This window comes from Balaenoptera physalus (assembly GCF_965194825.1).
Source record: "Balaenoptera physalus genome assembly, contig: SUPER_7_unloc_1, whole genome shotgun sequence".
Lineage (NCBI taxonomy): Eukaryota > Metazoa > Chordata > Mammalia > Artiodactyla > Balaenopteridae > Balaenoptera > Balaenoptera physalus.
Window position 1 is genome coordinate 281,462 of NW_028126534.1, and position 14,591 is coordinate 296,052.

At 35.8% G+C, this 14,591-nt stretch overlaps 1 protein-coding gene across 1 annotated transcript in view; it reads right to left on the minus strand.

Moving 5' to 3' along the window:
* The window catches only part of LOC309665263 (serine/threonine-protein kinase MRCK alpha-like), a gene marked incomplete at its 3' end in the record, with an annotated part of 48,227 nt that overhangs the window by 16,068 nt on the left and 17,568 nt on the right, over window positions 1–14,591 (minus strand). The window contains exons 2-5 of the mRNA XM_082478891.1: window positions 10,191–10,274; window positions 8,758–8,863; window positions 7,030–7,166; window positions 6,273–6,409 (exon numbers count right to left, since the gene is read on the minus strand). Of these exons, the coding sequence (XP_082335017.1) occupies window positions 6,273–6,409; window positions 7,030–7,166; window positions 8,758–8,863; window positions 10,191–10,274 (464 nt within the window). The remainder of the gene's footprint in view (window positions 1–6,272; window positions 6,410–7,029; window positions 7,167–8,757; window positions 8,864–10,190; window positions 10,275–14,591) is intronic.

Sequence of the window (14,591 nt, forward strand, 5' to 3'; positions counted from 1 at the left end):
CTTATCCAAGATCAGAAATGTGTTCTCCCATGTTTACTTCTAGGTGCTTTATAGTTTTAGGTTTTACATTTAGTTCTATGGTCTATTTTGAGTTAAATTTTGTGTATTGTAAAAAGTATAAATCAAAGTTGATTTTTTTACACATAGATATCTAAAATTCCAATTTCATTTGTTGCTAGATTTTGCAACTTGTTGAAAATATTGTATATATTAAAGTAACAGAAAATGCAGAAATATAGTTACAAATGTTTTATATATGAAAGTATATTTTATGTGCATGTTAAAAATATATATGTAAATATATTTTATATGTATATTAGAAATATTATATATATTTGTATATATATTTCTAGGTTTGTTTCTTTTTTCAAAGCTGTTTTGGCTCTTCTAACTCTTTTGCATTTTCCTATGACTTTTAGAATCGGCTTGTCAATTTCTACAAAAAGAATTAAGAAGCCTACTGGGATTTTGATTAAGATTGTGTTAAAACTATAGACCAATTTTGAGAACAATCACATTTTTAAAATATTGAGTTCTGCAATGCATGAACACAGTCTCTCTCTCTATTTATTTCGACCTTTGTTAATTTCTTTCATCAATATTTTATAGTTTTCAGTGTACAAGTCTTGCACATCTTTTGTCAGATTTATTTCTAAGTATTTTTTTTAATATTTATTTATTTTATTTATTTTCCTTATTTATTTATTTTTTAATTATTTTTGGCTGCGCCAGGTCTTAGTTGCAGCACATGGGATCGTCCTTGAGGCATGTGGGGTCTTTTTGTTACAGCACATGGTCTCTTTGTTGTGGTGCTTGGGCTTCTCTAGTTGTGGTGTGTGGGCTTCTCCTAGTTGTGGTGCAAGGGCTCCAGAGCACATGGGCTCTGTAGTTTGCAGCACACAGGCTCTCTCATTGAGGTGCACAAGCTCAATAGTTGGGGCTCGCAGGCTTAGTTGCCCCAGGGCATGTGGGATCTTAGTTCCCCAACCAGAGATGGAACCCATGTCCCCTGCATTGGAAAGCGGATTCTTTACCACTGGACCACCAGGGAAGTCCCTATGTTTTGATGCTATGGCAAATGGCATTACTTATTTAATTTTGATTTCTGATTATTTGTTGCGAGTATAAAGAAATGCAATTTATTTTATATATTGATCAAGCAACCTGCAAACTTGCTGAATTCATTTATTAGTTCTAATAGCTTCTTTGTAGATTACATTGAATTTTCTCCATAGATATTCATTTTGTCTATGAATAATTTTGCTTCCTTCTTTCCAACACGGATGTATTTTATTTCTATTTCTTCCCTGGCCTGGATTTCCAATACAATGTTAAATAAGTGTGGTGAGATCAAACATCTTTGTCTTGTTCCTGATCTTAGGGAGAAAGCATTGAGTCTTTTGCCACTAATTATGATGTCAGCTGTGGGATTTTCATAGATGCCCTTTATCAGGATGAAGAAGCTCCCTTCTAAGTGTTCATCAAGAATATATGATTTTGTCAAATGTGTTTACTGTATCTATTGACATGATCTTTTTCATTTTTTGATATGGTAAAATACATTGATTTTTTAATATAAACCAGCTTTCCTGAGATACACTACACTTGCTCAAGATGCAATATAATTTTTACATAATATTGGATTCGATTTGCTAACATTTTGTAGTTTTCCTCACATGCATGTGCTGATCAGTAATCTGCTGAATCCTCAAGCTAGATCCTCTGTAGGTCCATGCAGAGCTAGTGCATGCTCTCAATCTCTCCCTCCCTCCCTCTCTCCCTCTCTCTCTCTCTCTCTCTCTCTCACTCTCTCCTCTCTAGCTCTGTACTTTGTCCTGTGAACTCTGGCTACTGGGTCTCTCTGGACTCTCAGCTTCATCTCTTCAGTTCAGGGAGTTCACCTGGGTCTGCCTGGGATTCCAATTTCTGTGTTAGATACTGGAAACTCTCACAAGGCAGTAACCTGGGGCAAGTATAGAGCTCACCTCATTTACTTCCCTTCATTGTCTGATATCCAGAACCTTAAATCAGTTCTTTTGTTATTTCATGGGGAAGGTTAAATATAAATATGGCCCCTGTTACTCCGTCTTGGTTGAAAGTAGAAGTCTGTTTGATTCAGCTCACTTGATAATTTTTGGCTTCTCCAACACTTAAAACAAACTCATTTCTTTCCCCCAATGCTACCATTCTCCATTATACCCCTACAGCTGTCAATGTGACCCTCAGTTTTTCAGTCTTGATGACTTAAAACCTCAGTACCATCTGGTATTGCAACTCTTTTCTTCATCTTCCTTTTTCTGCCACTCACCATGTCCCACGAGGTCACTTTAGTAATATTTCCTGCACCTGTCTCTTGTTTTGTAATTCCTGCAGCCACCGCTTTAATGCAGACACTCATTTGATCTGAAGGATGGACAATTGTAAGCTGGACTCCTTGGCTCCAGCACCACTTTAATTTTCCCTGTCCCCAAAATGAAACACACACACACACACACACACACACACACACAAACACACACACTCCCAAACCAACTTATTAAAAATCTACATCAAGAGTAACTTTCTAAAGTCACCTTCAAGATTATCTAGTTTCCTGTATCAGTTATTCAAGGTAATACCAAATTTCTGACAAAGATGACATTAGCTGAGGTGAAGAATACAAAACAAAGTTTGTGAGTAAGGAATCAAAATAAGACAGGATGAATGTAGAGACCCACAGAATCTGTGATAAGGAGAAAGTTCAGGCTGAGCAAGCACACAGCCATCACAGTGCAGGTTACACCTGGAAAAGAAGTATAAGGGAATACTATGAATAAATGTCTCACTACCTGGAGCCACAGGAAGTGAAGGGACCACCCAGGGAGTGTGCAGAGAAGGAAGAAAAGAAGGCCAAGGACAGATGCTCAGAGACACTAAGAGAAAAGTGTAGAGGAGCCAAAAAGATGCAGAAGAATCAGGGGGAGCAGAGAGCATATTGCCTTTCCCCGAAGGATACACTTTCTATAAGTTCACCGATTCAATATTCTTTATTAAACACTTAAAGAGTGTCTGGAGTGACATTTGCAACAATGGCAGAGTAAGGATCTCTGAAGATTCTCTCCTTCATAAAAGAAATGCGAAAACTAGCAAAATTCATCAGAAACAACTTTTTTAGAACTCTATAAATTAACCAAGGTTTGTGGCAATCTGAGGACGATTTATTTAAAATAAAAAAGTAAAAAAAAGCCGAATCTTGGTAAGAACTATGAGCTTTGTGGTAGCTTAACTCGCCCTAGTCTCATGCTCCATTTCCAGCTCCTCAGTAGCCTTGAAAAATGGCAGCCTGCATTTACAGTGCATCCTAGAAGCCACTGGACACCTGAGGGACCTGGAAAGAGGAGGAGGAAGGAGAAAGGAGCTGGAGTATTAGGCTTGATTCAGAGGTCTCCCAGGGAAAAGTCTATTCCCCAAGGGGAACTTATAAAAAACTATTTCATGCAAGCATTTTAACTGCATAGCTGCCTATGCAGTGCTTAACAGCTGGACAAAATAATAGATTAACCAAAACTCTTAAAAGGAAAAGTTAGAAAATGAGATATCCATAGGGGTTTTGAAAAGGTCTGACATATTGCTAAGAATCTAGAGCATCATGCACATGCATAGAACTGTGAACATGCCTAGGATCATGCATATGCTCAGGAAAGACCAGAGAAGGACATAAGTTCTCACCTCTGGCTGACATTGGATGCATAGATAAATGTTTTTCATCAAATTTTGGAGGTTTTCTGCCATTATCTCTTCCAATATTCTTGAGGCTTTGCACAAGTATAACGTGTTGTCAACTGCCTGGCTGAGTGTTGAAGAAGTGACCCCACTTGCACACAGAGCTCTTCAACAAAGTGTGGGAGATTCACTGGTTCCAGATGTTTAAAGAAATCTCTGCAAAATCATTAGCTAACTACTAAGCTAACAAAGTAGAGACGTCAAATAACTACACATGACTAAGAATAAAGACTTTATAGATTAGCTTGAAAAATTCACTGAACAAACAAACAACAACTACAACAAACAACAATAACAAATCCTGGAGAAGAAGTAGAATTTGATAACTAGAGCTGACAATCGTATTATTTGAAATGTCCAGTTTAAAAAAATATATACTGTATGACTTGCAAGGAAGCATAAAAGTATGACCAATACACAGGAAAAAAGCAATCAATAGAAACTATCTCCGAGGAAACCCAGATGTTGGATTTACCAGACAAAGATTTAAATCAGCTATTTTAAATATGTTTGAAGACCTAAAGGAAATCATGCCTAAAGAACTAAATGAAAGTATGAGAATGATGTCTCACCAAGTAGGAAATATAAATAAGGATATAGAAAATACAAAAAAGAACCAAACAGAAATTCAGAGGTTGATGAGTACAATAACTGAAACGAAGAATTCACCAGAAGGGGTCAACAACAGAACTGAGCAGGCAGAAAGCAGAATCACTGAACTTGAAGACAGGTCAATTAACATTATCCAGTCTGAAGAAAAGAAAGAAAAAAGAATGAAGAAAAATTAATAAAACCTCAGAGTTCCTTGGGACACCATGAAGAATACTAAAATATATATAATGGGAGTCCCAGAAGGAGAGGAGAAAGAAAAGGGGTCAGAAAGGATAACTGAATGAAAATCTCAAATCAATATATAACCTAACTTTCCATCTTGAGAAACTAGGAAAAGAAGAGCAAACTAAACTCAGAACAAGCAGAAGGAAGGAAATAATAAAGTTTAGAGTGGAAATTAATAAAACAGAGACTAGAAAAATAAGAGAAAATCAAGAAAACCAAAAGTTGGTTTTTTGAAAAGATCAACAAAAATTGATAAACTTTTAGCTAAACTGACCATGAAAAAATGAAAGAAACCTCAAATTACTAAAGTCAGAAGTAAAGTGGGAACATTACTTCTGACCTTTCAGAAAATAAAAGGGAATACTATGAACAAGTGTATGCTCCCAAAATTAGATAATCTGAAGAAAATGGAAACATTCCTAGAAAAACACAAGGTACTAAAGCTGACTCAAGAAGATGTAGAAAATCTCAATAGACTTATAACAAGTAAAGAGATTGAACTAGCAATCAAAAAATATCCCATAAAGGAACCCCCAGGACCAGATGACCACACTAGTGAATTCTACCAAACATATTTAATACCAATCCTTCACAAACTCTTTCAAAAATAAAAGAGAAGAGAGTACTTTCCAACTTAATCTGAGGTCAGTATTATCCTAATACCAAAACCAGGCAAAAATATCACAAGGCAACAAAACTATAGACCAATATCCTGTGTTAATATAGATGCAAATATCTTCAAAAATTCTATTGAACCCAATCCAACATATTATTAAAAAGATTAGATACCATGACCAAGTGGGATTTATCCCAGGAATGTATGATTGGTTCTATATACAAGTAAAAATTAATGTAATACATCATGAGAATTAAGGGGAAAACAATCATGTGATCTTCTCAATAGACACAAAAAAAGCATTTGTCAAAATCCAACACCCCTTACAGATAAAAACACTCAACAAACCAGGAGGAGAAGGCTGTTTTCTCAACCTGATAAAGGGCATCAGCCATGAAAAATAATGAAGTATTGATACATGCTACATGGGTGAGTCTTGAAACATTATGCTTAGTGAAAGAAGCCAGTTACAAAACTCCACATGTTGTATGATTCCATTTATATAAAATTCAGAATAGGCAAATCCATAGAGATAGAAACAGATTAATGGTTGCTGGGGCTGGGGGAAGGGGTGAATGTAGAGCGACTGCTAACTAATAAAGGTTTCTTTTTGGTGTGATGAAAATGTTCTAAAATTAGATTGTAGTGATGGTTTTACAACCTTGTGAATATACTAAAAACCACTGGGTTGCCCATTTTTAAATGGTGAATTTTATAACATATGAATTATATCTCAATATAAAGAGCATCTGGTTTTAAGGTTGTATTTCCTTTTCTGCTACACACACACATACACACACACACACATAAGAATATAAACTTCTGACTAAAAAAATAAATAAAAAAACTATTACAAATATTACACAATTATAATCCATACCCAAGAGGTAATGATGCAAACTTCAGGCAGAAATCTTCTATTTTAAAGTTCACATGGCAATGGAGAAAATTAGAAACTTAACATAAGTTAAATGACAACACTATTTTTAAAAATTTCAGAAACCATTTTTATTCCCAGATTTTTTTGATAAAAAATACTCTCCCTTTTGAAGCTTACCTCATGTCGATCACTTGACTAACTACAACATTGGGTTTTGAGTCTTCTTCATCCATATCATACAGGAAGAGTTTGAAGTCACACACTACAGCCAATGCCCTCTGCCATCCTTTTTTCATCCCTGCTTTCTTTGGAATCTTTAGTTTTTATTTTTCAAAAAACAAATAAAAGCAATCCAAGCTGAAACATCAAATACTACCCAATTATTACATATAAAATTAAAATAATAAAAATGAAAAAAATATGTGTTACAAATCTACCACTTGTTAAAGATTGGAACAGAACTATATAACATAATTCCTTTGAGGACTAAACAATTCTTAGGTTGTGAAAATAAGATCAATACCATTTCCATTAACACTAGTCACAGCGTTGCCTCTACCTAAGATTAAATTCAATTTTGGTAGCCTCAAATTCAACTCAGATTTTAAATATTTCTGAAGAAGATTCTTTCACTTTTAGTTTCATAATTTATTATTACTGACCGGAAGTCAAATTTACACCATTAGAAGGGATTTTAGCATTCGTTCATTGCAAAGTAAGGTCTAAACAGAAAACTTTGGGAAATTTGAAAATATCCTATCGGGGACACTTAAACTTTATTCTGAAATCATATTCTTCAGATGATTTTCAATTGCATATAATTAATATCATATAACATATCATAAATATTTCTGAAAAATATTGTGCACACATTGTGAAAAGTGATTAATAAACTCTTTAAGACTTCATCTGAAACAAAAATATTGACACTTACCCAGACATGGCCTTCATAGGCTGTTCCCATGCCTTTCTGTGAGTCTAGACAGAAGGCACCTTTCTTCTGATGAAAAGGCACGGGACAAGTTTTTGGAGCTTTTTCTACACAGGTTGTGTGACATGAGAACCCACATGCTTTTTGAGGGAAATAAAGAGATATGATTGTAGGGGATATGATGGTTTGACTCCCTCAACCCCCATTGCAATTCTGTCTACTACTGTAGAGGTGAAATGCTAAAAACTACATTTCCCAGACTCCCTTGGAACTAAGTTTTGGACCTGATGTAAGCTCCACTAATAAGATAACTCTCTGTAAGACTTTGAGTTGAGTCAAGATGGGAGAGATGCCTGATGTAGCACATCCATTTTACTGGCTTGGATCTTGACAGAGGGAGTGTGAGGTCACAGCTGCAGTGGTGGTTTCTGAATTTGATGGAAACTCTGTTAACTCTGCAGCAACAGGGTCTTTCTTGACTCTGGCAGAAGTTGCAGGTTCTGAGGGCTGCAGCAGTGGTGGCAGCTTCCAGAGTCACCATCTTCTTGCGACAAAGGTGGAGCTGTCCCAGGCTCAGCAGAGACTGAGTAATGCTGGCAGCAGGAGATGCTCCTGGGAGCTCAGCTCAGAGCCTGCCTCTGCTGCCCTAGGAGAATTGTATGGGCACATAATTCCCCATTTAAAATCCTATTTTCTTTAATATGCTAGGACACATTTATGGTTAAGGCATCTCTGACTGTCACAATGCTGAGGGCAGGAAAGTTGTCCTGCTCAGCGCTGTGTGTCCCTGAGTGGACACTCGACAGGACTGGCTGGGGAAACCAATGAGTACAGAGTCTGTTCCCTAGGATGACGTATGAGGTGCCTGTGTAGCACTGTGATCCACTGTTTGATATTTCCAAAAAATACATTTCTTTCTTTCAACGATATCTACTGTAATAAATTCATTGAGTAAAATAAAAGGATTACAACTCAAGGATAGTATTCCAATTCCATTTTCCTGTCACATAAGCTGGTGGATGTCATCCTCATACTCTACTAATGCTACAGAGAACAAAATTTCATTAAACACATTTTCCTAATAAGTGTGGCCCTGCCTGCATGGACAGGCTACACAGCATGCCTCCCTGGGGTGCTGTTCACACAGGCTATGAGGGCATGAGGCTCTTTGGAGCTGCACAATGCAGAGGTCCCCCCCAAATGCTCCCAAAGATCACCCGTTCATATGAAACAGATTCAGAGGAATTTTTAGTAAAGTAATCAGTTCACCATCATGCTTCTACAATTCAAAGAGAACGAAATTTCTTCTTACCAACTAAATGCAGTGGACTGAGTGTTCGTGTTCCTTCAAAATTGACATGTTGAAATCCTAATCCCCAGGTGAGGGTATTTGGAGGTGGAGACTTTGGGAAGTCATGGGGGTGGAGCCCTCATGAATGGGATTAATGCACTTAAAAAAGAGACCCCACAGAGTTCCCTGGCCCCTTCCACCACATGAGGACACAGCAAGAAGTCAGCAGTCTGCAACCTGGAAGAGTGTCCTCACCAGAACTGGACCATACTGGTGCCCTGATCTCAGACTTCCAGCCAGTGAGGAATATATGACTGTGTTTAGAAGCCACCCAGTCTCTGTGCTTTGTTATGGCAGCTGACTAAACCACCGAGTTGACTAAAACACTTAGGTACAAGTATTATGGCTCTGACTCCATGTGTCCCTTCCTCGGGTCTTACCTTCACAGGTGCAGCCTTGTCTTATCAAGCCCACCATCAGAGATGTGCACTGGTGACACTTGGTGGGAACGGTAAAGGACGTGAGGAAAAACCTGTGGGTCTTATGCTACAAAATGAAGAGACCAAACATACATCGATGGTTAAATAACTATGAAAAGGTGATTCTGGTGATTCCTTCAACCCACCCTGCCCAAAATATCATTATATATGCCAAGAAAAGCAGCTCCCCCTTTTCTTACCAGCATTTAAGATTCTTGCCCTTAATTACTTCATAGTTGGAAAATACTGATTAAAGGATCCAAAAATTACCAAGAAGAGAAGGGAGGAGGAGGAGAAGAAGAAGGAGAATTATTTAAGTGGTGATCAAATGTTCATTACTACTATTTGGAACCAAATAAATAAAGCCTGGCCTTTATTTGAGCTAATATATCCTGAACATTTAAAAATTCTAGATTGATAAATTCTTCAAATGATTCCTTAACTAGGAATGGAGTCAGAATTGCCTATGTATACATATTTTTACTGGGGAGGGGTAGCAAAAATAATATGTTTTTTTTACCTTCTTTGAAAAAAAAGAATAATTTTAAATTTTTTCTCTATAGAAAATTATGTTTCATTTTCTATTATCAATAAAAAAATAATGTGCTCCGGGAATTGGAACACTCCGATTAAGCAAGCCATATTACACTTTCTAGGTGTAGAAACCCCAACAAATAAAACTGCAGATGTCTTCACAAAATTATCAACAATTTGACAATCCACTATGGATTTTCCATTTCTGTATCATGCCTCTTTGACTTGAAATTACTGTTATCGTAAATTAGCAATATCTAAATTACAATAAAATCCAGTTTCTCCAAATACTAGTTGGGAAATTTTCTCACCTTCATTGTCTCTGTTTCCTGATTTGTGACATGGACAGATTGCAGTCCCTGCCATGGGCCCTGAGTGTGTACAGGGGCTACCTGCTTTTTCTCAGATCTTCAATTTATTCCCCTCTTTTCAGCACCACATGTCACCTCTGCCTCCTAAAGGACTTGGTGTCCCTAATCCCTGAATCCTTCTAGGTTTCCAAAGTATTAATTATCTTGTGACTTTTTGGTAAATCATTTCTAAGCACCTGACATTCATATTTCTCAGCTCTCCTAACCCCTCACTCAGGTTCTTCCATCTTTCAAAATTATGTTGACTTATTTGTCTACTCTCTCTCTTTAGTCTGTTTAACAAGTTTCATTAGAAAGCAAAAGTGTAGGCATTTTTGAATCTACTATGTTTAACCAGAAGTCTCCAAGAAAAAAGGAAGAAAAGAAAGAAGGGAGGAAAGGAGAAAGGGAGGGAGGGAAGGGGAGAGGGAGGGAGGGAGGGGTTAGAGACCAAAAAGAACTTATTCTCATTTTTCAAGGACCTGCTAAGTTTATAACTAAATCAAGTACCTGAGTTGGAAAGAGGATTCTATTATGATATTCCTTTCTCTTTATCGTTGGTGTGTGAACTGGAAGGTGAGCAGAATCTGTGATCTGAATCAAAGAGACAATAATAAATATAGGCAAGTTACCTATGTCACCAAAATTATAAGAATTAAATTATTTCTCAAGTAAGACAAAAGAATAATACTTGTTAGACAAAAACACAATAAAACTAAAATTCTCACAAAGCTGAAAATATATTTTAAGTAATTTAAATCTATGCTTTCAATTTCTACAAACAAAATATATGTATATTTCATATACTTTATATCAATTTGGCTATTTTTAAATGTGTGTCATAGCATGTGCATGTAGACTACATTAAAAGGAGAATATTAATCATAAACGTATTTAAAGATACTTTCATTAAGTAGATATACGATCAGAATCTTCAAAAGATTTCTTGAACTACTTGTCTTATAAATGTAGAAGGGATTTATGGCTGTAAATATGTAGAAATACATTAAAATCAATTATAGAGGGTTCAGCAAGATTTTGTGAATACTAATAATCTAAAAATGGGTGCAGGTAACTTAGATTACATTTCTTAAATTAGACTTCAAAAGCATATGAAATTTGGCTGTCTATATGATATAAAATTTTTCTTTCCGAGGAAATAGTAGAAAATACGTTTTGAAATGGAAAGAATTGGATGCTTACAGATGTTACTGGGGAATAAGGTTTGATTGTAAGTGAAGATGCTGCACAGCTGAGCAGAGCATATAAGTATATAGACTTGAATAATGACAAATACAATGGAGAAAAAATACAAGAAATTGATAGTAAATGCAGGAGATTCAGAACATATGCCAAATTTTCAAAGTAATGAAGAAAAAAATGTCTCTTTACTATGCATCCCAATAAATAGACTTTTTCATATGGATTCATAGAATGAATATAATAAAGAATCCCTCCTATGAGGCAATTTATTGATGCCTTAGCTCCAATTTAATTTTATTTTATTTAAAAAGAGACTATCTTCAGTCCGAAGGGGGGGGGAAATTATCATATCAGTGGATGCAGAAAAAGTATTTGACAAAATTCAACACCCATTCATGATAACTCTCAACACGCTAGGAATAGAAGAGACTTCCTTAACCTGATGAAGGGCATTTACAAGAAATTAAGGCAAGCACTACCACTAATGATGAAAAACCAAATGCTTTCCCCTAAGAATGGAAACAAGGTAAAGATGTTCACTACCACTTTTCCTATTCAGGCAGAATAAGAAATAATAAGCAGTACCATACTGTCTTGATTACTGTAGCTTTTCAGTATAGTCTAAAGTCAAGGAGCCTGATTCCTCCAGCTCCGTTTTCCTTTCTCAAGATTGCTTTAGCTATTCAGGGTCTTCTGTGTTTCCATACAAATTGTGAAATTTTTTGTTCTAGTTCTGTGAAAAATGCCATTGGTAGCTTGATAGGGATTGCACTGAATCTGTAGATTGCTTTGGGTAGTATTGTCATTTTCACAGTATTGATTTTTCCAATCCAAGAGCATGGTATATCTCTCCATCTGTTTGTATCATCTTTAATTTCTTTCATCAGTGTCTTATAGTTTTCTGCATACAGGCCTTTTGTCTCCTTAGGTAGGTTTATTCCTAGGTATTTTATTCTTTTTGTTGCAATGGTAAATGGGAGTGTTTTGTTAATTTCTCTTTCATATTTTTCATCATTAGTGTATCGGAATGCAAGAGATTTCTGTGCATTAATTTTATATCCTGCTACTTTACCAAATTCATTGATTAGCTCTAGTAGTTTTCTGGTAGCATCTTTAGGATTCTCTATGTATAGTATCATGTCATCTGCAAACAGGGACAGCTTTACGTCTTCTTTTCTGATTTGGATTCCTTTTATTTCTTTTTCTTCTCTGATTGCTGTGGCTAAAACTATGCAAAGCTATGTTGAATAATAGTGGTGAGACTGGACAACCTTGTCTTTTTCCTGATCTTAGTGCAAATGGTTTCAGGTTTTCACCATTGAGAATGATGTTGGCTGTGAGTATGTCATATATGGCCTTTATTATGTTGAGGTAAGTTCCCTCTATGCCTACTTTCTGGAGAGTTTTTATCATAAATGGGTATTGAATTTTGTCAAAAGCTTTTTCTGCATCTATTGAGATGATCATATGGTTTTTCTGCTTCAATTTGTTAATATGGTTTATCACATTGATTGATTTGTGTATATTGAAGAATCCTTGCATTCCTGGGATAAACCCCACTTGATCATGGTGTATGATCTTTTTAATGTGCTGTTGGATTCTGTTTGCTAGTATTTTGTTGAGGATTTTTGCATCTATGTTCATCAGTGATATTGACCTGTAGTTTTCTTTCTTTGTGACATCTTTGTCTGGTTTTGGTATCGAGTGATGGTGGCCTCATAGAATGAGTTTGGGAGTGTTCCTCCCTCTGCTATATTTTGGAAGAGTTTGAGAAGGATACATGTTATCTCTTCTCGAAATGTTTGATAGAATTTGCCTGTGAAGCCATCTGGTCCTGTGAAGCCATCTAGGGGTGGGATAGGGAGGGTGAGAGGGAGGGAGCTGCAAGAGGGAAGAGATATGGGGATATATGTATATGTATAGCTGATTCACTTTGTTATACAGCAGCAACTAACATAACAGTGTAAAGCAATTATACTCCAATAAAGATGTTAAAAAAAAAGAAAAAGAAATAATAGGCATACAGATCAGAAAGCAAGAAATCAAACTATCTTATTTGCAGATGACATGATTAATTATCTGAATAGAAAATGCCTAGTAATGTCAAAGAAAAAGAAAATCTTGAACTGTTAAATGAATTTGACAAAGTCATGACACAAAATTAACACAAAAGTTAATCATATTTCTACATAAGAGCAATAAATAACTGGAAATAGACTTTTTTACTGAGACTTAATTTTTTTAGAACACTTTAGGGTTCATAACAAAATTGAGGGGAGAGTACAGATATTTCCCATACAGCCCCTGCCCCACACAAGGATAAACTCTCCCTTTATCAAAATCCCCCAGCATAGTGGTACATTTGTTACACTTGATGAACCTACACACACACATCGTAATCACACGAAGTCCATAGTTTACATTAGGGTTTACTCTTGGCCTTGTACATTCTATGGGTTTGGACAGATGTATAATGACATGTGTTTATCATTATGGCACCATACAGAATAGTTTCACTCTCATAAAAATCTTCTCTACTCTGCCTGTTCATCACCTCAACCCCAACCCCTGGAAACTACATGATCTTTTTACAGCATGTAGTTTTGCCTTTTCTAAAATGTCATATAGTTGGAATCATACAGTATGTAGCCCTTTCAGATTGGCTACTATCACTTGGTAAGATGCACTTTAGATTCCTATGTCTTTTCATGGCTCCATAACTCATTTATTTTTATCACTAAATAATATTCTATTGTCTTGACGTATCACAGTTTATTTATCCAGTCACCTACTGAAGGACATCTTGGTTGCTTCCAAGTTTGGGCAATTATAAATAAAGTGGCTATATACATCCACGTACAAGATTTTGTGTAGAGGTAAGTTTTCATTTCATTCGGGTAAATACCAAGGTGCTAAACTGCAGGATTGTTTGTTTTCTTATTGTAGAGTTTTAAGAGTTCTTTGTATGTTTTGGATAATAGTTCTTTATCAGATTTGTCTTTTGCAAATATTTTCTCCCTGTCTGTGGCTAGTCTTCTTAGTCTCTTGACATTGTCTTTTGCAGAGCAGAGGTTTTTAATTTTAATAAAGTCCAGCTTATCAATAATTTAGTGGATCATGCTTTTGGTTTTATATTTAAGAACTCATTACCAATCTCAAGGTCAATGAGATTTTCTCCTATGTTGTAGTTTTGCATTTTATATTTATGTTTATGATCAATTTCAAATTAATTTTTATAAAGAATGTAAGGTCTGTGTCTAGGTTTATATTTTTGCATGTGGATGTCTAGTTGTTCCAGCACCATTTGTTGAAGAGACTCTCTTTGGTCCACTGTATGCTTCTGGGCTCTTTATTATATTCCATTGATCTACTTGTCCATTCTTTTGCTTTAAAAAGGATTGAAATTCTGACACATGCTATAACATAGATGAAATGTGAAGATATTAAGTGAAATTAGCCAGACAAAAAGGGGCAAATATTGTATGATTCTACTTATATAAAATATACAGAATAGGCAAATTCATAGAGACACAAAGTACTTCAGAGTTTACCATGGACTGAAGGGAAGGGAAATGACAAGTTATTGTTTAATGAGGATAAAACTTACTTCTGTGCAGGGAGATGGAAAAGTTTGAGAAATAAATACTGTAATGGTGATGTTTGCAGAACATTGTGAACGTAATTTATGCCACTGAACTCTACACTTAA